Source organism: Dama dama, chromosome 30, assembly GCF_033118175.1.
Source record: "Dama dama isolate Ldn47 chromosome 30, ASM3311817v1, whole genome shotgun sequence".
Classification (NCBI taxonomy): Eukaryota; Metazoa; Chordata; class Mammalia; order Artiodactyla; family Cervidae; genus Dama; species Dama dama.
Genome location: NC_083710.1, coordinates 20,104,763 through 20,132,732, shown reverse-complemented (window position 1 = coordinate 20,132,732; position 27,970 = coordinate 20,104,763). Strand labels below are relative to the sequence as shown.

The 27,970-nt window shown below is 41.1% G+C and overlaps 1 protein-coding gene across 1 annotated transcript in view; it reads left to right on the top strand.

Moving 5' to 3' along the window:
• The window catches only part of CPB2 (carboxypeptidase B2), a 54,091-nt gene that overhangs the window by 2,258 nt on the left and 23,863 nt on the right, over positions 1-27,970 (top strand). The window contains exons 2-6 of the mRNA XM_061132995.1: positions 13,410-13,485; positions 17,368-17,492; positions 19,333-19,441; positions 23,161-23,262; positions 25,382-25,486. Coding sequence (XP_060988978.1) covers positions 13,410-13,485; positions 17,368-17,492; positions 19,333-19,441; positions 23,161-23,262; positions 25,382-25,486 — 517 coding nt within the window. The remainder of the gene's footprint in view (positions 1-13,409; positions 13,486-17,367; positions 17,493-19,332; positions 19,442-23,160; positions 23,263-25,381; positions 25,487-27,970) is intronic.

The following is a 27,970-nucleotide window of genomic DNA, read 5'->3' as shown; positions in this document are numbered from 1 at the left end:
GTGTTGTCCCAGGCACTAGGATAGGCGCTTAGGAGTTATCCTGTTACCCCCAAAATCCTCCACTCCAGGGATCTTTTTCCCTGACATTTTACAGAGGAGGAAAATAAGCCTCCTGGGAGAATAACATTGGCCCCATATCAAACAATAAATGTAGAGTTTGGATTCAATCCCATTTTTTCATCATTTCAACTCATTTTACTGCATAGCACTGCCTCTAAAAATTATAGAAATTAGGAAGAGAGCCAATTTGAAGGGAGATCAGATTTAGTCACAGTGAGATGGCAGAGACAGTCGGTCTGGAAGGTAGCCTGGGAGAGGGGCTAGGGCGGGGTCTTAAGACGTCACCTATGGCGGTAGTTATGAAGGTGGCCTTAGGGCTTCTCAGGTGGCTCAGACAGTAAAGAATCTGCCTGCAATGAAGGAGACCTGGGTTCAGTCTCTGGGTCAGGAAGATCCTCTTGGAGAAGGGAATGGCAACCCATTCCAGTATTCTTGCCTGGAGAATTCCATGGACAGAGGAACCTGGTGGACTATAGTCCATGGGGAAAGAACGGACTGAGCGACTAACATGTTCACTTCACTTTCACACTTTTAGCCCAGCCCAGCCCAGCCTAGCACAAGCATCGTCACTGCTGGCTGTGGCAGAGTTTGGTGGGCTCACCTACAGACCACCATCTGCATCCTATAGTGAACTAAACTCCTTGGTAAGACAGCCACTAGAGATGTACCAAAGCTTGACCCTTTGTGTTGTTGCACAATGAGTAAGCTTATAATAGTTCAGTAGTACTAAATATTAAAGAAATACACTGAAAGAAAATAGTAAATGAATGAGGAAAATTCCCTCATACATGGCTGTTCTTACTTTTTTTTTTTGCTTTGGTTTGGCCAGAAAATTTGTTCAGGTTTTCCCATGAGATGTTAAGAAAAAATCCAAACAAAGCTTATGGCCAACCGTATACTTCAACATCTGATTGATTGTTGGTCAGTCCCTAAGTCGTGTCTGACTCTATAACCCCATGGACTGCAGCAAGTCAGGCTTCCCTGTCCTTCACCATCTCCCAGGGTTTACTCAAACTCATGTCCATTGAGTTGGTGATGCCATCCATCCATCTCATCCTCTGTTGTCCCCTTCTCCTCCTGCCTTCAATCTTTCCCAGCATCAGGGTCTTTTCCAACGAGTCGGCTCTGCACACCAGGTGGCCAAAGTATTGGAGCTTCAGCTTCAGCATCATTCATTTCCAGTGAATATTCATTCAGGATTGATTTCCTTTAGGATTGACTGGTTCTATCTTCTTGCTGTCCAAGGGACTCTCAAGAGTGTGATTAATACTTATGCTTGAAAAGAGGGAAGAGACTATATCTTAATCAAATTATATTATATTGACAACACTTAATATTTTGTACCTACCATGCAGGTCCCCAAGTATTGCAGGAGGAAGGAACTGCAGCTTTGTAGGCAGATGCATATCTGATTCTCAGGTCCCATTCCTCCACTAGAAATAAAATCACAAATCTTGATTCTGAGTAAAAATAATTTTTTACCAAATGTTTCTGAGCATCACTCTTCCAGGAATTGTCTATTACTGAAGCTAAAAGAAAAATCTAATTTTATTCAGGGTGACAGACTTGAATGAATTATTTCTGGGGGTAAAATATATAACCCCTCCTAAAAAGAGCTAGGTGTCTGGCTATTTCCTAAACCTGCTCTTTGTTATCATTTTCTTGGCATGATCATTTTCCTAATAATGCTTAGTGTTCAGGCAATCTCTCAGTGGCTGATTTGTAGGTGCATTTTGATAAATCTCATCAGCGAAATGCTCTGGAACTGAAACAAAAAAAGTTTTAAAGGCATAAATACCATATGCCAAAGAGAAAGGCAGCCAAAAAAAAAAAAAAAAAAAAAAAAAACAGTCTCCATATTCACTTGCTTTTAAAGGCCAAACACTATAAAGGGTAAAAATAAAATACTAGCAAGAATCTGTAAACAGTCATTAATTGCATTGTGTTCTGATTACCTAAGTGCAGCCAGTCAGCTGAGGCTATTTATTTGGAAAGAGGAAATGAAAAGAAGTAGGAAGAAAAGAAGGAAAACGAATTGGAGAGTGAAGAAGGGTTGAGGATAGAGGGCTTTTGAATTATTAATAGACCAGAGGAAGTGTTCCTTCTGTTGACTTCATATACTATCTGCCACCTGGAGACCAGCTTGTTCTCTTTCACTTAGCTCCCACTGATAGATTATTTTCATCTTAGAGAACAGGGCACTAGTAGCTTTAAAATGCTGTAATGCAGAAAACAAAATTGCAGCCTTGGGCTATGTTCCGTTGTTCAGAGGCATCTCACCAGCTTTTTAAATTACAAAACAATTTTTCAGAGCTATGGCAAGTGTGAACCGTCCCTGTAAACCATACACAGGACAGACCTTGAGGAGCATAATCATATTCTTAGGGGGGACTCAGCAGTTCAGTTCAGTTCAATTCAGTCGCTCTGAACTATCTGACTCTTTGCGACCTCATGGACTGCAGCACGCCAGGCCTCCCTGTCCATCACCAACTCCCAGAGCTTGCTCAAACTCATGTCCATCGAGTTGGTGATGCCATCCAGCCATCTCATCCTCTGTCATCCCCTTCTCCTCCTGCCTTCAATCTTTCCCAGCATCAGGGTCTTTTCCAAGGAGTCAATTCTTTGCATCAGGTGGCCAAAGTATTGGAGTTTCAGCTTTAGCATCAGTCCTTCCAATGAATATTCAGGACTGATTTCCTTTAGGATGGACTGGTTGCATCTCCTTGCAGTCCAAGGGACTCTCAAGAGTCTTCTCCAACACCACAGTTCAAAAGCATCAATTCTTCAGCACTCATCTTTATAGTCCAGCTCTCACATCCATAGATGACTACTGGAAAAAAACCATAGCTTTGACTAGATGGACCTTCATTGGCAAAGTAATGTGTCTGCTTTGTAATATGCTATCTAGGTTGGTCATAGCTTTTCTTCCAGGGAGCAAGAGTCTTTTAATTTCACAGCTGCAGTCACCCTCTGCAGTGATTTTGGAGACCCCCCAAAATAAAGTCTGTTACTGTTTCCACTGTTTCCCCATCTATTTGCCATGAAGTGATGGGACCGAATGCCATCGGTTTTCTGAATTCTGAATTCTGAGTTTTAAGCCAACTTTTTCACTCTCCTCTTTCACTTTCATCAAGAGGCTCTTTAGTTCTTCTTCACTTTCTGCCATAAGGGTGGTGTCATCTGCGTATCTGAGGTTATTGATATTTCTCCCGGCAATTTTGATTCTAGCTTGTGCTTCATCTAGCCCAGCATTTCACATGATGTACTCTGCATATAAGTTAAATAAGCAGAGTGACAATATACAGCCTTGAAGTACTCCTTTCCTTTCCCAGTTTGGAACCAGTCTGTTGTTCCATGAACAGTATGAAAATGCAGGAAATGTTGCCTAGGTATTAAAACTCAGGAGCTGGAAAGCTGAGTTTCAGCCTCAGGACTGCTACTTGTTGTCATGAGCAATTTGAGTCGTCTTTGAGCCTTGGTTTAAAGTGACCTGCTGTTTCACTGTGCTTGTATTTTTCACTCTGTTTTTGATGCAAGCCTTCCCCCACTACCAAGTGATTATTGGTTAAATCTTGTAACTCTATCCCTTCAGAGATGTCATCAAAATACATTTTTATTTTTCATCCCCCATTGCCCCAACGTATTCTACATGGCAGAGTAATCTTTCCCTGCCCTTCCATGGAAAGTTAGAAAATTCTATGGCTTTTTAGCCCACTCTTAATTATTGACTGGAAGATTTTTACAGAAATGCACACCTATGGTGATTTTTCTTTTGGCCAGCCAAAAATTAATTGTTATATTACTAACACTTTGCGGGTTATTACATTCAACAGTTATACCTGACACACATGTGGAGTCTAATTTTTGTGAAATATTGTCTTCGATCCACTCTTCTGTAGAAATAAAAGAGCATTCTTCAGCACTGAGCTTCATTTTCACTTTATCAGAATCAGTCACTAAGGTTTTTTTGTCTTTTTGTGGTCTAATATTCACATTGTCTGAATCAGAACTATATTCTGAAGAATTATCATCTTCATTAGTATACATGTTGCTTGGACAACCAGAGAAAGGATATGCATAAAATTCACCAAAAAATTCTTCTTCACTTAAAATTTCACGATGTGTCGTTTTTGAAATTTTTTCACTTATAATATATACACTGTGTGTGTTATTGGCTCAGTTGTGTCTGACTCTTTGCGACCCCATGGACTGAAGTGTGCCAGGCTCCTCTGCCCATGGGATTTTCCAGGCAAGAATACTGGAGTGGGTTCCCATTTCCTTCTCCAGGGGATCTTCCCGACCCAGGGATCGAACCTTCATCTGCTGCACTGCAGGTAGCTTCTTTACCGTCTGAGCCACCAGGGACACAAAGTTGGAACAAAATGTGAATGAGAACAATAATCCTAAGTTATATAATGAACCCTTGATTAATTTTAAGCTCTGACAACTTCGCATGGTGATGTTAATTGTATCACCCTCTACAGGATACAGTTACCTGTTTCTAGTCAGTTGTGACTCCATCTTCAATTCTAAGAATCTCACTTTTACCTCCAGATTCTTGCCACTGTAAGATCTCGCCACTCCTTTAGGTGGCACTATTGGATGGCATCTGAGCAATAACTGCATCCCATGAAGTGGTTTTTCTTTGGATTTTATTTACCAACCTAGACCCTTTTGGCTCAGCAGTAAAGAATCCACCTGCAGTGCAGGAGATGCAGGAGATGTGGGTCTGATCCCTGGGTTGGGAAGATCCCCTGGAGGAGGGCATGGCAACCCACTCCAATATTCTTACTTGGAGAATCCCGTGGACAGAGCAGACTGGAGGGCTACGATCCATGGGGTTGAAAAGAGTAGGACGTGATTGAACTGACTGAGCACGCACGCATAGACGGCTGGAGGCCAGCCTTCGCAGGTTTAGCTTCCTCAGGCACCAGTCCTTCTGTCTGTAAACTTGAGGGCTGGCCCATCATTCTCCCCACTAGGCTGAGTTGAAGGAAGTAACACCCCCAAACTTCATCCCTTTGGGAGACTGGGAATTGAGAGAGAATCACAGCAACTTCTTGCAAAGAATGTCAACTTAAAAATAAATGTACAATGTGAGAGTTTCGAGTTGAGTTTTTTTGGGGGGCACAATGAGGACTGTAGCCCAGGAGACAGCCCCTCAGAGAGCTCTGAGAAACTGCTCCAAAGAGCTGGGGTGGGGGTGGGAGTGGAGTTCAGTACATCTGTGATTTTTGGTGAAGTGGGAATACGTGCAATCAGGCATATATTTTTCCAGAAGATTTCTGCTGGTTTTGTGAAGCCTTTGCTAGTCATGAGGAGCAGTTGTCACCGTGAAAGGTTTTGATGCTTTTTTAGATATGAGGAGATACAACAACTGGGCCCTTAAATCAGGTCCGGAGAACATCTAACTATCTGAAGACCTGATCTGACAGTTTTCCAAGTTTGCCTCATTTCTGCTCTCCACTGTGAACTTCCTTCAGGGGGGTTGAAGGTCAGCAGCACCTGATTTCATGCTTATAGAAGTAGACGGCAAACACCCTTGGCAAGTGCCAATTTGTAGTTGACAGAACTATTTTCACAAATCCTCCCCCTCTCTCCGCTCTGACTACTTTTCCTGGTCTCTAAGAAAGGGGGCACGGAGCCAGGACGTGGATTTTAAAAAATGGAAGGATCTACATAAGGTGATCTCGTTACTAAATGAGAGGAAAGGCCCCCATCTTGGGGCCTGGCTGAACAAGAAGCCCCCTGGCTGAGTCAGGAAGCTCTTTCCTGCTCTGGTTCCTGTTGCCAAGGATGAACCTGAGTTTGATGCAAGCAAGACAGGCCTTTATTCAATGGTCAGAGGATGGAGAAGGAGAACTCAAACTCCAAAGGCACTTTCTGTCTGAAGGGAGAGGAGTACAGGAATTTAAGGGTTAAGAGGCAGCCGGGTCATTAGGGCTCAAGGGAATGGGCAGAGAATTCCCTGGGTGGAGAATTCCAGGGCCAGCCCACGTGCAGTCTAATACGCTCCTTTGAACCCAGCAAGAATTGTGCCAGCAGAGTACAAAGACCCTCCTCCAGCAGAGATCTAAGCATGGTGATGAAGCAAAGTTAACTCCAGGACACGTCCAGGTTTTATCTGCATGGGCATGTTCTTGTGGTCAAATCAGAGCTAGCTGGGAGTAGTTGACCCTTGTATGTCTCAAAATGCAGCTGCAAAGCACTTCTGCCGAACTCCAGTACTTGTGAAACAAACTCAGAGAGAAATCAAGGCCAGGAAAGCCTTTAGCCTGTTTTGCTCTCTATCTAGGATCTAGCCTGTTCAGTCTTGTTTTGTTGTGGGCCTTCCTAGTGTCCTGTTGACAAAACCCAGCTAGCCTGTCCAGTTTAAGACCAGCTTCTGTGCCTGGGGCCTGGGCTGCACAGCATCTGACTGACCTCGTCTCGTTATTTGATTCCGCTGCATTGCCCTTTGGTCAAACTGGAGACAGGAAGAGTCCAGCTCACCACAATTGGAACTTGGACGTATTATTTTATTAGTGGTATTATGGGAATTACATATTAATAGATGGTGTTACATATTAATAGTAAATTTATACCCCCATCATTGTACTCCTCCACATTTTTTCTTTTTCCTTCTGTTGACTCATTTTAGTACTTTCTTGTCCCTTAACACATTTAAAAAATGCCCAAGCATCTTATCTTCTAGTCAACACAAAATTTCCTTTACGGGGAACTGCAACTCAACCTCTAGTTGAATAATGAAGAGCTCGTTGCTTTGTAAGGCGTTGTATTTCATTGTTAGGTTAACTTGTCAGGAGTTTCATTTTAAAATTTAGAAGTAAATTCTAAAAGTATAATGATTTAATTATACAAACCCCACATCCTGTTTTTAATTGAAGTACAGTTGATTTTACAATATTGTGTTAATTTTGGGTGTATGATACAGTACGTATTTTTCAGATTCCTTGTTTATAGGTTATGAGAAGACATTGGATATAGTTCTCTACGCTGTGCGCTAGATCCTTGTTTATCTGTTGTGTGTGTAGTAGTGTGTCTGTTTATTCCCTGCCCCTAATTTATCCCTCCTCCCAACCTTTCCCCTTTGCTAACCTGGTTTGTTTTCTGTCTGTGAGGCTGTTTCTGTTTTGCAAATAAATTCATTTGCATTATTTTTTAGATTCTACATATAAATGATATCATATTCCCTGTCTGACTTATTTCCCTCAGTATGATAATCTCTGTGTCAATCCATGTTGGTGTAAATGGCAATATTTCATTCTTTCTGTATAACTGAGTAATATTCCATTGTGTGTGTATGTTGTTTGTTGTTTAGTCGCTAAGTCGTGTTGGACTCTCTGAGACTGCATGGACTGTAGCCCGCCAGGCTCCTCCGTCCATGGGATCTCCCAGGCAAGGATACTGGAGTGGGTTGCCATTTCTTCCTCCAGGGGAATCTTCCCAACCCAGGGATTGAACCCACATCTCCTGTGTCTCCTGCATTGGCAGGCAGATTCTTTACTGCTGAGCCACCAGGGTGGGAAGCCAGTGTGTGTGTGTGTGTGTGTGTGTGTGTGTGCGTGTGTGTGTATCACGTATTCTTTATCCAGTCATCTGGTGATGGACACTTAGGTTGCGTCCATATCTTAGCTTAGTGCTGCTATGAACATTGTACTACATATATCTCTTTTCAAATTAGAGTTTTCATCTTTTCCGGTTATATGCTTAGGAGTGGGAATCTTGAATCATGTAATAACTCTATTTTTAGTTTGTAAAAGAACTTCTATACTATTTTCTTCATGGCTGCACCAAGTTACATTCCCACCAAGAGGGCAGAAGGGTTCCCTTTTCTCCATACCTTCTCCAGCATTTATTTATAGACTTAACCATGAGAGTCATCTGACAGGTATGAGGTGATAACTCATTGTAGTTTTGATTTGTATTTTTCTAATAATGAGCAATGCTGAGTGTTGAAGAAAAATTAATCTCTTTGATTTAAGAAAGAAACAAAAAATTTTATTTGAGCCACGTTAAGTATTATAACCTAGGAAGAGCATCTCAGAGAGCTTGGAGGATGGTTCACCTGTTAGAAGTCAAGGCATGGTTATATTCAATATAAGTTTCTTTTGAGACAGAGGGTTGACTATTAAATGACATATTATTGACAGTTTACAAAATCCAGATCTAAGCATCACTGTGACCCTTACAAGATCAAGAAGGAGTGTTATCTTTTAAGGAGTTGTCTTACTGATGCTAGGAGTATGTTGCTCTTTAGACAAGATGTCTCCTGATTGGGTGGTAATTCAGATGAAAAGTACTGGGGAGAGAGGAGGCCAAAGAACAGAGAAAATTTTTATGTTTAAATTTTTCTTGTCCTGCCATAAAAAATTAATTTTATTTCGCATGAGTGCTTTTTCTTGTGCCTGTTGGCCATCTGTATGTCTCCTTTGGAGAAGTGTCTATTTAGGTCTTCTGCCCACTTTTTGATTGGGTTGTTTGGGTTTTTTTATATCAAGCTGTATGAGCTGTTTGTATGTTTTATAAATTAACCCCTTGTCCTGTTGCATTGTTTGCATGTATTTTCTCCTGGTCAGTAGGGTGTCTTTTCATCTTTTCATATAGTATTGTCTGAAGTCTGAGAGGCTTGTGCCTCCACCTTTGTCCTTTTTCCTCAGGGCATATCCCCACTTTTTTATGAAAGTGAAAGTGAAAGTCGCTCAGTCATGTCACTCTTTGTGACCCCATGGACTATACAGTCCATGAAATTCTCCAGGCCAGAATACTGGAGTGGGTAGCCGTTCCCTTCTCCAGGGTATCTTCCCAACCCGGGAATTGAACCCAGGCCTCCAGCATTGCAGGTGGATTCTTTACCACCTGAGCCACAAGGGAAGCCCACTTCTTTATACTTCACTTCAAAAAAAATCTTTGAGTTGGTCACTTTTTTGTTCAAACTTCCAAAATGGTACCCAGGATTTAAGACCTTCAATGATCAGGTCCTAGGCTGCCCATTTATCCTGGCTGTATTTCCTGGTATATCCCAAGGTAAGCCCCATATTCCTGCCCACCTGGGTCACACGCCATTCCTTGAGCTCTGATTTTGTTTTCCACTTACGCACCAGCACTTAGCACCATCTCATCTCCAGTTCACTCACCAAAACTCCACCTGTCTTCGTGTTAGGCCGTTCACTGCCCATTCACCAGTCAGATCCTACCTATTTCAAAAGTCCAGCTCAGAATGTCTCCATCCTCTGACTGCCCCAGACAAAAGTAACTTCTGATGTTACATTCTTATAGCAGAGCATTGATACCGTTCGTATAGCAATTTTTCATGTTTTATCCCACACAGTATGCATTTGTACTGCTGTGGGTTAGTTTCCCCAGGAAGCAGACTCTGAGATAAGAGATTAGCATGTAGGGAATTTACTGGAATGGAATCTCAGGAGCAGCATGTGTGGAGGAATAAAGGAAGGAGAAATGAGCTGAGGAGGAATTGGACTGTGATGCAGTCTTAACAAGGGCTTCAGCTGTGCCTTCAGGGCAGATTCTTAAAGACATCAACCGTAAAGATGTAGGGACTGTTGTTCTAATGAGAACCCACTGTGTAACACAGGGAACTGTATTCGGTGCTCTCTGGTGACCCACATGGAAAGGAAATCCAAAAAAAGAGGGGGTATATGTGTACATAATAGCTGATTCACTTTGATGTACAGGAGAAATTAACACAGTATTGGAAAGCAAGTATACTCCAATACGAAAAGAAAAGAAAAAAAAAAAAAAAACACCCCACCTCCGCATGCTTGAGTATTCCTCTTTCCCCAGTGGGCAGTGGGCAGAGTGACCTGAGTAAACAGCCATAGCTTTCTTTCGAAAAGAACTGAGGAAGCACCTTCTCTCTACTGCGGCAGCGTCTTTCTTTGTGGGGACCTGACTCCTCCCTCAGGCAAGAGATCCTGGGCTAAGAAGTGGCCCAGGCCTGGGACCTGGACAATGGATTGAGGGTTTTGACTGGGACAACTGTCCTTAGCCACTCTCACCCATCCCTCACTTCTTTTGACTGTAAAGATTGACCAATACCTTTGTTGGTTGCCGTCTATCTTGGCCCTAAGAGCTCTGTGTTCTCGTAACTACAGTTTTCTGAGGGTCATGTCCCTCTGGGTACTGCTCTGACCTTGCTGCTTATTATAATAATTGTGCCCAGCACGTCACAGCAGGTTAAGGACTGCCACCTGGCTTTAGAGCAAAGCCATCTCATCACCCCCATTGCTCTCAGGACCTCCCTCTGCAGCGTCATCTCTGACCATCAGCCTTCAGAATCTACTCCCACCTCCCCACACTGGTCTCCAAACTAGTACCTAGGGTTAAGTCATGACAGAATCCGAGTGTCCAAGTGCTGAGTGTGTTAATAAGCAAAAAGATCTCTGTCCCTAAAGGGGTGTGCTTGCCCATGATACTAAATTTGACATTCTAGTTAGAGCTTTGGGAGGTGGTGCTAACCGCCACCAGGATGACTCTTGGATGCTTAGAGACAATAATGGTCTGTTCTAAGTGAACCAGGAATGTCAGAACTATTGTGGCAGATGTTGAAAAAGGGGAATCAAAATATTCCTAGGGCATGGGACTTGCCTGGTGGTCCAGAGGCTAGGACTCCGTTTTCCCAATGTAAGGGGGCCCGGGTTCCATCCCTCGTCAGGAAACTAGATCCCATGTGCCACAGCTAAAGATCCAGCATGCCGCAATGACGGCTGAAGATCCCATGTGCTGCAATAAAGACTCCATGCAGCCAAATAAATAAATACTAAAAAAATTCCCAGGGAAGGATATCCCAGAATAAAAGCACTGTGGAAGGCTAGGAAAGTCACCAGTAACTATGTTCCAGTGATGAGCCAAAGACATTTGAAAACAATAAGGAATGTGCTTGTGAGAGGGCCACCAGCATTGTTAAGAAGTTTGGTAGTGTTTTTTTCACAGCCAGAGTAACTTTTTTTTAATGTAATTTCCCCCTGATTCAATAATAAAGAGTTCTCTTTGGTTAAAGAAGTAAACAATATGGAAAAGTATACAGTTAGGAAGAAAGACACTGAAATTTCCTCACCCTGAGAAGATATCACATTTTGGTGATTGTTCTTTCATGCATTTCTCTATACATTTATGTGAAAGTGAAAGTCGCTTAAAAAGTCGTGTCCGACACTTTGCTACCCAATGAACTGTACAGTCCATGGAATTCTCCAAGCCAGAATATTGGAGTTCCCTTCTCCAAAATCAGATTGGTTATATTCTTTGCAACCAAAGGTGGAGAGGCTCTTTACAGTCAGCAAAAAGAAGACCGGGAGCTGACTGTGACTCAGATCATTAATTCCTTATGGCCAAATTCAGACTTAAATTGAAGAAAGTAGGGAAAACCACTAAACCATTCAGGGATGACCTAAATCAAATCCCTTATGACTATACAGTGGAAGTGAGAAACAGATTTAAGGGACTAGATCTGATAGACAGAGTGCCTGATGAACTATGGGTGGAGGTTCATGACATTGTACAGGAGAGAGGGATTAAGACCATCCTCATGGAAAAGAAATGCAAAAGGGCAAAATGGCTGTCTGAGGAGGCCTTACAAATAGATGTGAAAACAAGAGAAGCGGAAAGCAATGGAGAAAAGGAAAGATATTTCCATCTGAATGCAGAGTTCCAAAGAATAACAAAGAGAGATTAAAAACACAGCCTTCCTCGGTGATCAATGCAAAGAAATAGAGGAAAACAACAGAATGGGAAAAACTAGAGATCTCTTCAAGAAAATTAGATATACCAAGGGAACATTTCATGGAAAGATGGGCTCGATAAAGGACAGAAATGGTATGGACCTTACAGAAGCAGAAGATATCAAGAAGAGGTGTCAAGAATACACAGAAGAACTGTACAAAAACGATCTTCATGACCCAGATAATCACGATGGTGTGATCACTCACCTAGAGCCAGACATCCTGTAATGTGAAGTCAAGTGTGGTTTCTGGGCTTCCCAGGTGGCAAAAGTAGTAAAGAATCCACCTGCCAAAGCAGAAGACTCAAGAGACGCAGGTTCAATCCCTGGGTCGATAAGATTCCCCTCAAGTAGAAAACGACAACCCACTTCAGTATTCTTGCCTGGAAAATTCCATGGACAGAGGAACCAGTGGGCTACAGTTAATGGGGTCTCAAAGGGTTGGACATGACTGAGCACTCACATATGTGGTTCCCAGTTACTGATACTATGAATCATCCTGCAACACATATCCTTGGACATATACCCTTAACACTGGCTGAAGAGTTTATGCTTAAATTGTACCAATAATTGACACAAAACCTCTGAATTTATTGTTTTTGTGAGCTCCTCTTTATCTCTTTTGATAATCAAGTCTCCATAGATTTATTTCTAGAATTTAGAATCTTTTAATCAGGCTTTTCAAAATAAACCATCCTCCACCCTGTTGTCAAGGTTATTCTTACAAATCACATGGCACATGGTGTCAGTTTCCTAGCTCCTAACTGCCTACAAGATAAAGGCTAAATATTTCAGTGTGCATTGGAAAACTTTGCTAGGGGAGAATGAACGTAAGTTTCCAAACTCACTTCTGTTTGGCTACCATTGTTCTCTTGCCCTAAACACCTAAATCCTACACTTGGCAAAAATAAACATCTTTCCATCTCCACAACAATGCCCTTTTGTCTTCTGCCAGCCTGCCTTTCCACAGCTAACTTACCCAGTTGCCTCTTTCATGAAGCCTTTCCTGATAGTGACAAGTAGAAATTATCATAACTTTTTGAGCTTCTAGAGTTCTTGGTACATGCTTTTGTTTCAATTTTTAATTAAAATTTTATCTGAAATATTTTTAGATTTACAGAAAAGTTGCAAAGATATTAGAGAGTTTTTGTATATACTGCACCAAGTTTCACCTAAAGTTAGCATTTTATATCATTATGGTATTATTTGTCAAAACTTGGAAACCAACATGGGTACTCTACTATTAACTAACTGCAGGCTTTATTTAGATTTAACCATTTTTTTCACTGTTCTGTTCCAGGACCCAATACAGGATACTGTGTTTCATCATGTTGCATATGTTCAATTTCTTGAGTGCATTGTTTTATATGTGTGTGTATATGTATGCACACATATATATTAGTTTTCAGGTAGAAGGAAGGGTAAACTTGGTTCCTATTTCTCTATCTAGAGTGAAGCAAAATCTAGGTTATTTAAAAATCTATGGTGAGATCCTCTTTTATTTCCATATTTTGTTTCTTTTTCATAATTACCTAGAAGCCCTTCCCTGTATAATTTATCTTATTTTCACTTTTTACTTAACATCAAAATCCTGTGTGTGTTTTTCTCACAGGGGCCAGGTTTTATGTGCTCTTCCTAGAACCTCCAGGCAAGTTCAAATTCTGCAGAATGTTACTACAACATACAAGGTAATTTCTCCATCTTTCATCTTCATATTTCATATCTTTGTATTAAGTTTTATGAAAGAATGATGTGCCATGTTCTCGCCTATGTGTTATCTGACTTGTATATAGTTGGTATATACCCCTCTTCTTGTAATTTTCTCCTCTTTCCCCTAATCACTTGATTCCCCCAAATAACACTTTCTTCATTTGTGCTATTAACTTTTCAACCAGTTAAAATAATAGTGACTTGTGATTGAAAGTGCAAACTTACAAAGATGCTACAATAACAGAAGTCCAATAGATGTTATAGCAAACACCCTCTTCCAACAACACAAGAGAAGACTCTACACGTGGACATCACCAGATGGTCAACACCAAGATCATATTGATTATATTCTTTGCAGCCAATGGTGGAGAAGCTCTATACAGTCAGCAAAAACAAGACCAGGAGCTGACTGTGACTCAGATCATGAGTTCCTTATGGCCAAATTCAGACTTAAATTGAAGAAAGTAGGGAAAACCACTAGACCATTCAGGTATGACCTAAATCAAATCCCTTACGACTATACAGTGGAAGTGAGAAATAGTTTTAAGGGACTAGATCTGATAGACAGAGTGCCTGAGGAACTATGGACAGAGGTTCATGCCATTATACACGAGCCAGGAATCAAGACCATCCTGAAGAAAAAGAAATGCAAAAAGGCAAAATGGCTATCTGAGGAGGCCTTACAAATAGCTGTGAAAACAAGAGAAGTGAAAAGCAAAGGAGAAAAGGAAAGCTATATGCATCTGAATGCAGATTTCCAAAGAACAGCAAGGAGAGATAAGAAAGCCTTCCTCAGCAACCAATGCAAAGAAATAGAAGAAAACAATAGAATGGTAAAGACTAGAGATCTCTTCAAGAAAATTAGAGATACCAAGGGAACATTTCATGCAAAGATGGACTCAATAAAGGACAGAAATGGTATGGACCTGACAGAAGCAGAAGATATCAAGAAGAGGTGGCAAGAATACACAGAAGAATTGTACAAAAAGATCTTCATGACCCAGATAATCACAATGGTGTGATCACTCACCTAGAGCCAGACATCCTGGAATGTGAAGTCATGTGGGCCTTAGGAAACATTACCATGAACAAAGCTAGTAAGGGTGATAGAATTCCAGTTGAGCTATTTAAAATCTGAAAGATGATGCTGTGAAAGTGCTGTACTCAATATGCAAGCAAATTTGGAAAACTCAGCAGTGGCTAGGGGACTGGAAAAGGTCCATTTTCATTCCAATCCCAAAGAAAGGCAATGCCAAAGAATGCTCAAACTACCGCACAAATGCACTCATCTCACACGCTAGTAAAGTAATGCTCAAAATTCTCCAAGCCAGGCTTTAGCAATACATGAACCATGAACTTCCAGATGTTCAAGCTGGGAAAAGGCAGAGGAACCAGAGAGCAAATTGCCAATATCCGCTGGATCATCGAAAAAGCAAGAGAGTTCCAGAAAAACATCTATTTCTGCTTTATTGACTATGCCAAAGCCTTTGACTGTGTGGATCACAATAAACTGTGGAGAATTCTGAAAGAGATGAGAATACCAGACCACTTGACCTGTCTCTTAAGAAACCTGTATGCAGGTCAGGAAGCAACAGTTAGAACTGGACATAGAACAACAGACTGGTTCCAAACAGGAAAAGGAGTACATCAAGGCTGTATATTGTCAACTGATTTTGTAATTATATGCAGAGTACATCATGAGAAATGCTGGGCTGGAAGAACACAAGCTGGAATCAAGATTGCCAGTAGAAATATCAATAACCTCAGATATGCAGATAACACCATCCTTATGGCAGAAAGTGAAGAAGAACTAAAGAGCCTCTTGATGAAAGTGAAAGGGTAGAGTGAAAAAGTTAGCTTAAAGCTCAACATTCAGAAAACTAAGATCATGGCAAACAGTCGCATCACTTCAAGGCAAGTAGATGGGGAAACAGTGGAAACAGGGGCTGACTTTATTTTTCTTGAGCTCCAAAATCACTACAGAGGGTTACTGCAGCCATGAAATTAAAAGACGCTTACTCCTTGGAAGGAAAGTTATGACCAACCTAGACAGCATATTAAAAAGCAGAGACATCACTTTGTCAACAAAGGTCCATCTAGTCAAGGCTATGGTTTTTCCAGTGGTCATGTATGGATGTGAGAGTTGGACTGTGAAGAAAGCTAAGCGCCCAAGAATTGATGCTTTTGAACCATGGTGATGGAGAAGACTCTCGAGAGTCCCCTGGACTGCAAGAAGATCCAACCAGTCCATCCTAAAGGAAATTAGTCCTGAATATTCATTGGAAGGACTGATGCTGAAGCTGAAACTCCAGTACTTTGGCTACCTGATGGAAAGAGCTGACTCATTTAAAAAGATCCTGATGCTGGGAAAGATTAAGGGTAGGAGGAGAAGGGGACAACAGAGGATGTGATGGTTGGATGGCATCACCGACTCAATGGACATGAGTTTGGGTGAACTCCAGGGGTTGGTGATGGACAAGGAGGCCTGGTATGCCCCATGTGTCCATGGGGTCGCAAAGAGTCAGACACGACTGAGCGACTGATCTGAACTGAACTGAATAGATGTTTGTTTTAAAAGCTTAACTAAAGTGTAAGCATAAAAACACAAAAGAAAACTGGCTAACATTTTCATGCCTGGGACTGAACTCCCCTGAATGTAGAAAACTGTTAAGAGTTACAAAATATCATGATAAAAAGATTGCTGGCTCCATGGTTATTGGGCTAAGGTTTTCTGAGAAGATTAGAGATATAAGAGACTTGTTAAGGGGTCTGCTTGTGAAGGATGAAGAAGGAGTTGGAGGTGGAGGGGAGCACCCACAGACCATTGAGCAGCCGCCACTGTGCAAAAAGGAGGGTCATGCCTGGACAACTTCTAGACTGCAGGACAATCCTGAGGAAAGTTTGACTGGACCATGTAAGTCCTTAAGACAAAGTCAACTGCAAGAGGAAACCCTAATCTGGCAGGAATGGGCCTGTGATGATATGCCTGCAGTGCACCATCACTGACTGGCCACAGCCCTGGAGCCACTGAACCTCAGCCTGTAGGGGATCAAGAGGGACAGCAGCATACAGGGTCAGAGAACTCTGCGTTTCCCAGCAGAAGAGCAGCCTGCTATGTCTCCACAGCCTCTACACTGCAGACAGAGGACCTCCTGCCAGAGGAAGCATCAGAGATTCAGGATTTAGGGTTTGTTTGGCCACTGCTTGGCATGTGATTTTTAGACAGCTTAGCTTCGAGCCTTAATTTCTTCATCTGAACAATCAAAATAATAACTCCTGCCTAGATTATGGCAAAGAGTTAGTAAAAAGATCATAGGCAATGGGTGTGAAAGTGCTTTGAAAAAGCACAGTAAAGCCAGAAAAAAAAAAACAAAAAACTGTAAATATTATGGGAAGGTTTTGGCCAAAGACCACAATTAGATTAAAGGAAAGAAACACCAATGTGATGTTAGAATCAAGGGTATGGGATTTTTATTAAAGAAAAGCACCATTAATCAATTTTCTTTCCAGACCAACTTTCATTTCTCTTTAAACATCTGACATACACCTCCAGTCCTACAGTTGGACTGTAAATATTCATGCGTTCATTCATCAGTTCATTGCCTCAGCAGATATTTATTGAATACCTAGTAAAGCCCAGGCCCTCATTAGCCACTGCGGTTTCAGAATAAAACAAGCCCCCTACAGAACAAATATTTAACTACCACATATGTGAATGGGATTGGTGACTGTGAGTGGACCAGTGACCAGAAATTATTTTTTCATTTCTTTTATAGATACTCTTTTATGGCGTTAGCTACAGATGAGAACCATGTGAAAAACTGTCTTTGTTTTATCAATTTTTCTTCTTGAAACTACAGATTGTTCTCTGGCAGCCAGTAATAGCTGAATATATTGTGAAACGATACGAAGTCCATTTTTTTGTGAATGCATCTGATGTAAGCAATGTGAAAGTCCATTTAAATGTGAGCGGAATTCTATTCAGGTAGGCGTAATTCCATATTTATTGAGTAACTATGATAAGCACTAGGACATGGAAACCTGCTCCAGAATTCTTGCCTGGAAAATTCCATGGACAGAGGAGCCTGGTGGGCTACAGTCCATGGAGTCACAAACAGTCAGACATGACTAGCAACTGAGCATACACAAACATTATAAGCAACTGTGATGCATTTGGGGCTTCCCAGGTGGCACAGTGGTAAAGAATTCACCTGCCAATGCAAGAGACTCAGATTTGATCGCTGGATCAGGAAGATCCCCTGAATCAGGAAATGGCACCCCACTCCAGTATTCTTGCCTGGAAAATTCATTGGACAGAGGAGCCTGATGGACTACAGTCCATGGGGTCGCAAAGAGTTGGACATGACCCAGCAACTGTGCACACACACACACACACACACACACACACACACACCACACAATGCATTTACTAGTGGATGGTATCATTGCTTCCTAGAAAAATGAATACTTAGATTAAACATGCTGCATGGAAAGCTCTGGAATGGACTTGTGATGAAGCCCAAGAGCCTGGCTCCATGACCTTGAGCAAGTGGTTTACTGCTCAAGACCTTGGTCCCTTGTCAGAAATGGATTGTTAGACTCAGTGATCTGTGGAGCCTCTTATGATTTCTCCCAGTTCCTTCTTAAAATTCCTCTACTCTCTTCCTGGATTTAGGAAGCAAAATGTCATTCACTTTACTAGGCTTTGTGATATGGCTTAAAAAAGCAGCTGCTAAAGGGAATTTTGCTTCAGGAGGTCAGCGAGCATTCCGGAATGTCTGGCCCTAAACTAAAATATGCATTAGGTATGATTTCTGTTCAGGGTCCATGCCTTCTTCCTTTTAGAGTCTCCTGTCCATATCTCCTTTTGTATCCATTACCCAAGCATCAGTGTTTTCCTGCCACCCTGGCACTTCCTGGATGCCAGGCAATCTTTGGATAATACAGTATGATTATTATAATAACAGGTTATTAGTATTTGATGCCTTTCAGGAAAGGTGCTGAGCTTTTCTACATGCTGTATCTTTTAACCCTTATTAAACCCTGTGAGGTAGATACTATCCTCACTGTGTGTAAGAAAAAATTTTCAGGTTTACAAAGGAATTTCTCAAGGTCAACCAGCTAGAATGTGGCACATCTAGGACTCTAACTCAGAACTTTCTGATGATAAAGCCTTGGCTTTTACCTGTTGGTCTAAATAAAAGTCTGAGCCACCAGGGAAGCCCTGGGAGAAGGAAATGGCTACACACTCCCCTATTCTTGCCTGGAGAATTCCATGGACAGAGGAGCGTGGTGGGCTACAGTCCATGGGGTCACAAAGAGTTGGACATGACTGAGCAACTAACTCCAAATAAAAGTAAAAAAAAGCTTTATTAGAATGGTAGCTAATTTTTCTTGTTCATCCCAGGTGACAGAATGGCCCAATTTTGTCTTAGTTAAAATGTTTGTGCCTAAGTTACCTGTGTGACCCCTTGCAAGAGAAATTAAATGAGATCACTTTCCCATACCTTCCTTATTCCTGTGTTCATTTAAAAGGCACTAATAAGTCACAATCAAGAGATGTTGGTAATGTTGGAGAAAGGGTCAGGTTTTGAAGGCCCTGAAAACATACCCTACAGAAGCCACTGTCTCTCCAGTGCGCATGTGGCTCTAGGCAGAGGGCTTGTTAATTTCAGCTCATCATGTTAGTGGTGTTTTCACCTTGAGCTTGCTAGTTTTCTTAGTGACTTCCCCCCACACACTTGCCTGTTGTGTCTGCGATGGGCCATGAGGGAAAAGCAGAGCCCTGTTTGGAAACCAGCTCATACTTTTGTTTCATCACCCAGAGTCCTGTTGGAAAATGTGGAAGATCTTATCCGGCAGCAGACTTCCAATGACACCATCAGCCCCCGGGCGTCCTACTCCTACTACGAACAGTATCACTCACTAAATGAGGTAAGCTGTCACGTTTCTCTCCGAAATTCTTGTTTTCATTGAATGAGCTTTGCCATTTCAGCCATGGGAAATTATTAGAGGATCATAATTGGTGGAAGAGGGTGAAAAAAAATCACTATGAGATTGATTATACAGAGGTAATTGCTCCTTTTGTAGACATCTTGCCTGGAAAGATTGTATCATATTTTGGACTTTGCCCCTCTAAGCAGGCTATTTATCCATAGCTAAGAATATCTCTGACTGTCAGGAGTAACATTGCATTCCAAGGAACAACAGGAAATTAAAAAATAGGACCTTTTTATTGAAACTGCCACAAAAAAAATAGCAGTCCGACAATTATCCTAAATGAACTCTCACTGAATAATTGCCACATTATCTCACTGAATTAAAAGAATTTATTCACTTATATTTAGGACACAGGAAAGTGTTTAAGTGTATTTTATTCCCTTTAGAAGGAACCTATTTAAATTAATAATAGTAATAGTAATGATTATGATGATGCCTGTATTTTAATATTTAAGAAATTGGGTTTTTTTTTTTTTTCCCCTCTTAGTACTTACAGGTTCTAATTTTCCTAGAGGAAACCTAAGCTTGATACAAATGTTCAGTTGACCTCAATAAGCTTTCACATCATATTCTAAGGGCCAATTCCCCATATTTGTTCCCTTAAAGGGTAAACCCCTTGGAGCCCTTTCTTTTCAATCTAATATTCTCCAAGTAGTACAAATCCCTTGATACCTTTTATTCTTTCATAGGAGTACTGCTATATTCCTTAATAGAAGTTTTTTTTTTTTAATCATTTTTGGCTAGGTGCCCAGAAACTGTTAAGAACCATATCCATATTTTTGAGACATTTAACACTTAAATAATAAGCATCAATTTTCTATTTAATCTTCAAACACATCTGTTCCTTTCCAGTTAGTTAAATCAGAACTCAGTCTTTCCTAGTGGCACAGGTGGTAAAGAATCTGCCTTCAATGCAGGAGAACTGGGTTCGATCCCTGGGTCGGAAAGATCCCCTGGAGAAGGGAATGGCTACCCACTCCAGTATTCTTGCCTGGAGAATTCCAGAGACAGAGGAGCTGTCAGGCTACAGTCCATGGGGCTGCAAAGAGTCAGACATGGCTGAGTGACTAACACTTTCTTTCAAACCAGAGATCAGCATGCTTCTAGAACCGATATGCCTGGCTGGTGGATGGGGATCTTAACATTTCAGCCCTGTCCTTTTCTCTCCTACCTTGACTTTGTCTATTCCATCTAGACTATCTCCATCCAGCTGCCTACATCAGCCCTGCATGAGTAAACTCGAGGCCTGGAGTTGAGAGGTTGGGTAGGCAGTATTTACAAAAGGAGAAGGTGACAGTGTCACTGCTGTGTTGGGTTTGGTGGGAAGAATGAGACGCCTTAAACAGAAGTATTTACAATATGTTTCTGGGTTTTCCCTGGCAGACCAGTGGTTAGGATTCCTTGCGCCCAGTGCCAACGGCCCAGGTTCAATCCCTGGTCAGGGAATTAAGATCCCACAAACTGTGTAGTGCAGCCTAAATAAATAAATAAAGGATATGAACATTTAAAAAGAATTTTTTTGTTATATTTTAAATATTTTGTTCAAAGAGGTTATTTTTTTCCTCACCCTCTCCCAAGGAAAGAGTTGGAAAGACATGGGAGGAAAATAGCATTTGTTAGCCACTCAGTCATGTTCGACTCTTGGCAGCCCCATGGACTGTAGCCCGCCAGACTCCTCTGTCCATGGGCTTCTCTAGGCAAGAGTACTGGAGTGGGTTGTCATTCTCTTCTCCAAGGCAACTTCTTGACCCAGGGATTGAACCTGGGTCTCCTGCATTGCAGGCAGATTCTTTACCATCTGAGCTACAGTCTGTCGTAACAAAGTGCCATTTACTGAGTGGCTTAGACAACAGAAATTTATTCTCTCACAGTTCTGGAGGTTGGAAGTCCAAGAACAAGGTGTCAGCAGAGCTGGCTTGTTCTGAGACATCTCTCCTTGACTTGTAGATGGCCACCCCCTCACATGGCCTTTTTTAATTGTGCGTACATCCCTGAAGCCTCGCTGTCCATTCTAGTCTCCACTTATGAGAACCCCAGTCGGGTTAGATTAGGGCCCACACTTACACTTCAGTGCAACTTAATTACTGTTTTAAAGGTCCTGTCTTCAAATACAGCCACATTCTAAGGTACTGGGGATTAATATATGCATTTGAGGGGGAACACAATTCATTTCATCACAATGACATTTCAGAAAACAGTTTGGACATCTTCATCCCTCCCATCCTGAATCTTTTCCAAGAGGTTTGTAGCAACTGCAGCAACCTTGCTCCCCCAAATTCTGCCTTTCTTCCCCTTCAGCACTGCTCTTCAGGCTGCATTCATGTTCACTTGGAGAGCAAAAGGGGTTTCTTTTGTCATTGACTCTCACTAGGAAGTTTTAAGTAAGCTACAGTAGGGGAGAAAAACAAATGACCAAAAAACACGTCTTAAAACAAATGGCAAAAGAAGAGCATTATTCAAAGGATGTAACCTTGATTATTGCAGATGAGATTTAAAGTTTTCTGTAAAGCTACCTTACTATAATTAATACAGCACACCCTCCCTTGTTGGAGGAAATCTACTGAACTGTCAGTGCTGTAACACAAAATAGTTGGATGGAGCACTCCTCTTAGATGCCTTAGAGGAGTAGCACAGTAAACAGAGGAAATCTCTGACGGTTAAATTTTCAACACTGCAGACACTGACAGCGTTGGTACTTGGCAGCAGGCAGACCTTTCAGGAGCATCTTAGTTCCTGGCACAGGACAACCCATCACATATACCACTCGCCCTAGTTACGCTCCTGCAAGAAGACCCAAGGATAAATGGTGCTCCTGTTCCCGTCAGCTAGGACTGCTATTTGAAATTACCTTCAGCACGTTTCCTAGAAATGAGGCCAAGGGTTGGTTATTCCCATTACCAAAGGTGTAAACATTTTAAAATGGCCCCTGAGAAGTTGGTCTACTTTAAAACATGACCAGGCTCCACCACTCAACACCTGCTTTGAAGTGGGGGCTAGCCTAAAGTCAGGCCTAGAATTTATTTGTTTTTCTCCTTCTACTATAATCTTGTCAGAATCACAAACCACTAGACTTCCACCTAGGAGAGAGTTTTAGAATTGAACTCCTTCCCTGGATAGAAGAGATTCTTTTTTCCTCCAGATTGTTCTGCCCTTTGCTTCTCATCATTTCATAGCCCTTGTTGTGAGTCCACAAGTCTCCAGTGGGAAACAAAGGCAGCTCTATATATCCTGTGCAAAGACAGTGCCTGGGGCTTCCTTAGGTTACTCTTGAAAAGTGAATATTTTTTAAAAATCTCATATAAAAATGAACTCTTGAATGGTAAATAGTATTTTATACACAGAGGTGAGGATTCAACATGATCAGCCTTTAAAAATTACTTAAGGAGCTATGTTTTAAAGATGATCTTTTCCTACTTTGTCATAAGTTTCTTAGTACATTTCCAGTTTCCCAAAACCTGATACTTCTCAAAACTTTAATATTATTGATTTTCCTAAGCAGCAGAAGAAACACTCTGCCTCAAGTGTTTTAGTTCCTCATTATCTCCACAGAATTTTTTCTAGAGGGATAACACTTCCTGGAAGAATTTGTCTGTTTCCTTTGTCAGGGAAATGCTTTGAACTTGCTCTGTGACCACTGGTTTCTGCTTTGATAGATCTATTCTTGGATAGAAGTTATGACTGAGCGGTATCCTGATATGGTTGAAAAAATCCACATTGGATCCTCATACGAGAAGTACCCACTTTATGTTTTAAAGGTATGTTATGGGAAGAGTCATTGATTTTTCAACTTTGGGGAGTTATTCATTCTCCAGTGGTGATTATTACTTGGATTTTTTTTTTTTTTTTTTGAGTTCTGGAAATATGTGTATTACCAATGATCCTCAACTTTAATATCCAGATCTTTAGTGACTGGTGATTACTTTTGAATTTCCTTTACTACTACAGTGTTGATCTAAGAGTAGTAACCACAGTTTTAGAATCAATTCTGTGACATAGATAAGTCACTTAACCTTTCAAGGTTCCAATGCCTACCTTCATAAAATGAGGAGAGTGGTCTGGATTATCTTTCAAATCCTCTTATTTATACCACCACAACCACCACCACCAGCACCACCCCTGACTGACTGACTTAGGCCAAAAGAAGGAAAGGGATCTGTTATTTAATAAACATTGACTTTAATATAGTTTTTAGAACCAACGGAGTTGAACAACAGGAACTAGGAAAGAATAGGAACCAGAGCAATGCTGGGATTCTTGGCAGTAGGGCTGATATGACAGCTTCTGCTTCAGTCACCATCTGTTTGGTTATTTATTCTCAGTTGAACAAACTGGCCTTAGTAAAGTCAGTGAATTGGGCCACAGGAAGAATATTGGGAACCATGAAACCAAACTGATTCCTGCCTGCTCATTTCTAATTCTGCAGTTCTGTTGTTTTTAAAACCACTCTTTCTCCTGAAAAAAAAAATTAAGAAGAAGGTCTGCAAAACTTTAATCATTGGAAAAATACATCTGATTTAGTAAAATTTCATTCATATATAGTTTCCTCACATGGTCTAAACTGTGATAGGTGAGGCTCTTCGATTGTCCAAAGATAAGATTTGGAGTCAGAATTTCTGGGTTTTAACCTGTTCTGACAAGAGCTTGCAGTACAAACTCAAGTCAGACCCTAGGCAACACTGGGTTCTCTTGGTAGCTGAGTTAGTCTACTAGACTGGATCCATGTAATCACGGCATACCCACCTATGACATTTACTTTTTGCCCTGTTGTGTGTACTCTTTGGAACTTGTGTTTCTGGGACCTGATGTACATGTTGGAAAACCATGCTTCTTGCAAGCTTTAGTCCCAGGCTCAATCAAGGATGTGCACATCATGTGAGTCCCTAGGTTTCCTCAGTGTCGGAATGGGTACCAACAGAATTTGCTCAGCACAGTTAAACAGAAGGTCGAATAAAGCAACTAGTCAAAACAGCTCAGGATTTTCTTTTAAACTGAGGAGATTAAATCAGTTGGGTAATTCTCTTTGTACAATTCTATCCTTTGTGGCCAAAGCTTTCCTCACTTGCCTTCTTGTTGGACATCAGTAACTTCGGGTTTGTTAAGAAGAAAACTCCCTGAGCGATATAGATGGCAATTTAAAAATGGAACCCTCTCTTTTTCAGGCTTTGGAATTCCAACCCCACATACCTCTTTGATTTTGCAACACTCTTCTCCCTTCCCTCCATACTCTAAAATTGTGTAATATTTAAAAGTAGATGAATGATGATTCATTTTGTATAGAGGTGTTTGTGAGAATTCTTCTCAAGTCATCAAAGACTGTCATTGAAGAAAAGTTGGTAGTTCTTATTCCAGAAAGTTGGCAGCTTACACTAGTACCCTAGATGGTAAATCAGAACAAGGTCTCTGTCCGCAGACCTGTTGATAATAAATTGATGTCAAGTTAGATGTGTGTTTATTTTTGTGTGAAATAAGGAAATAATCTACACATTAAAAGTGTGTGCCCTAGGAAAATGGTGAGGGAGTCCAGGGTTGTCTTGGGCACCACTTAACTTCCCTTTCCCAAGCCTTTCTTTGTGCCCACTTCCCACAGAAAGCCGCCCACCCAGCACACGCCCGTTTCATTCTAACTGGAGTGTGAAGACATGGCCTGAAGCACTAGTTCTTTGCTCTCTACTTCTGCAATTTCTCGTGTTGCTCTGGTATCATCGGGTATTTGTTTAGGAATAAAAAGAATTTTAAATCAGGAATTCTCCAAGGAATGAAGGGAGTAGGGTATATTTCATAGATTTGCTATAAAGATGAAATCGAAGCCCTATTATTCAGGACATTATTATCCTGAAGTTTTTTCTTAATTGTTTTTTGGTTTTCTCTGAGCAGGTTTCTAAAAAAGAACAAAGGGCCAAAAATGCCATGTGGATTGACTGTGGAATCCATGCCAGAGAGTGGATCTCTCCTGCTTTCTGCCTGTGGTTTGTAGGCTCTGTAAGTATTCACATTCTCTTAAAGCCCAGAATTTCTCAGGATGTAGCCTAAGACCACTTGCAGTAGATTCAGTTGGCCTGTTTGTTAGATGCATTTTCCTAGATCACCTCCTAGAATTCTCAACTTGAAACCTCTGGGGTTGAGACTTGGGAATCTAAAATTATCTCATGCTTCTTAGCTGACTTTCATGCATACTGAGAATCATGGATTTAAGCATTTAAATTCCCCTAAAGATGATCTGCCTTATCTTTCCTACATTTCCAGCTGGTACTAAACACTGGCTTCCCCGGTGGCTCAGATGGTAAAGAATCTGCCTGAAATGTGAGAGACCTGGGTTCGATCCCTGGGTTAGGAAGGTCCCCTGGAGAAGGGCATGGCAACCCACTCCAGTATTCTTGCCTGGAGAATCCCATGGACAGTGGAGCCTGGTGAGTTACAGTCCATGGGGTCACAAATAGTTGGACACAACTGAGTGACTAAGCATACAAACACTGGAGGGCTTCCCTGGTGGCTAATATGGTGAAAGAATCTGCCTGTAATGCAGGAGACCTGGGTTTGATCCCTCGGTTGAGATCACGTGGAGAAGAGAATGTCCACCCACTTCAGTATTCTTGCCTGAAGAATTCCATGGACAGAAAGAGCCTGGCAGGGTACAGTCCATGGGCTCGCAACGAGTTGGACTTGACTGAGTAACTAACACACTTTTCAAACACTGCAACATAATTAAGAAATAGTGTCAGGAAATGGCAACCCACTCCACAGTATTCTTGCCTGGAAAATCCCATGGACAGAGGAGCCTGGAAGGCTACAGTCCATGGGATTGCAAAGAGTTGGACATGACTGAGTGACTGAGCACACACACCTGCAGCTGTAATCCATTTACTAACTAAAAGAACCGAAGCAATTGTCTAAATTGAGTCCCAATTAATTTTTTTCTTTTGATTTGAATTATCCAGATATCTTTTGCCATATTCTGCTCTTGGAAATTGAACATAAAGTACCCTACTACAGAGCAGATATTTTTTTCCATATATTGTAGTAGGGACTTTTGTCCCTAAAGAAGTCCTTGTACTAAAAAAAAAATCCATGTATGAGACAAGCAGTATTTCATAATAGTAAAAATTATAATGACTGTAAATCTGTATAACAAATGAAAACAGTAAAAGTCATTTTTCTGTTCCCTATAACTGTATTTTTTTGGCCCACTTAATCAGTGCTCAACATCCACTTCCTGCATTGGAAATTTAAATTAAAAAAAAAAAAAAGCTGCGGGTTTAAACTGAAATACAACTCTGGGGTCCGGAGAGGACTTAAACAGTACCTACTTTTGGGTTAAGTAGGTTCTTACCATTGGATAAGGTCTAAATTATTCATCCACACAATGGGACTTGGAGAGCTCTTTGTTGTGTTTTTAATGGTCATGAGCACGATAGCTTATTTCAGAATCTTCCATTCAAAATGTCTTATATGCTTTTATGTACAGATTTATTCTCTGTTGAATGGTTATTGGTTAACTTGTTGGCAGGCATTGTTATTCTTGTCTAGGATTATAAGAAAGACAAAGCTCCAGTGTCCCCCAGGCAAAGAGAGCTGAGTGATCATCAGTCACGGGATGGGAATTAGTCAAGCCTTTATCTCCTGCCCTCTAATTGCTCACTCGCTCTTGTGCTCTTTCCTCTGCTACCCTTGCTCATCATCTTTATTCTTGTTTTTTGCTTTTTTAACTGCAAGACAGTGATTTCAGTTATATTACTTATCTTTCTGTTGAATCATTCCATCAACAAATATTTATGTGTTGTCTTTGTGTGTCAGACATTATTTCTGCAGCGATCATCCTCACTGAGTGACTCATTCACTAGATATAGAACCATAACTGTAAATATATTTATAGATGACTGTGAAAACTCATCAGAAAACATATGCTTGGAGAGCCCCGTGATACACAGATTAAATTCATAGTAAAAAATTAGATTCATGAACATGTTCAACTTGGTTGAAAATGTTATTTTTAAAAATTGTGTCTTTCAACACAGTTAAAATACACCAAGTCAGAATTTTAAGGCTTATAGAGTTTGAGAGATTACATGACTTCAGGGTCATGATTAGATATCTAGATGGCATACTTTTGAAGTATAAATAACTGGATAAATGTCAGATATGAAAATATTTTTATAAGTAACATCATTCACAAAGTTAATTAAGAATATTGATTTCGCCCTGGTAGCTCAGATGGTAAAGCGTCCGCCTGCAATGCAGGAGACCTGGGTTCAATCCCTGGGTCGGGAAGATCCCATGGAGAAGAAAATGGCAACCCACTCCAGTACTCTTGCCTGGAAAATTCCATGGATGGAAGAGCCTGGTAGGCTACAGTCCATGGGATCGCAAAGATTAGGACACAACTGAGCAACTTCACTGGTTCTCTATCCCTTCCTGTTTTATATCTTATTTATTTTAGGTAGGTTTTTTCAGTGAAATATATGTCTT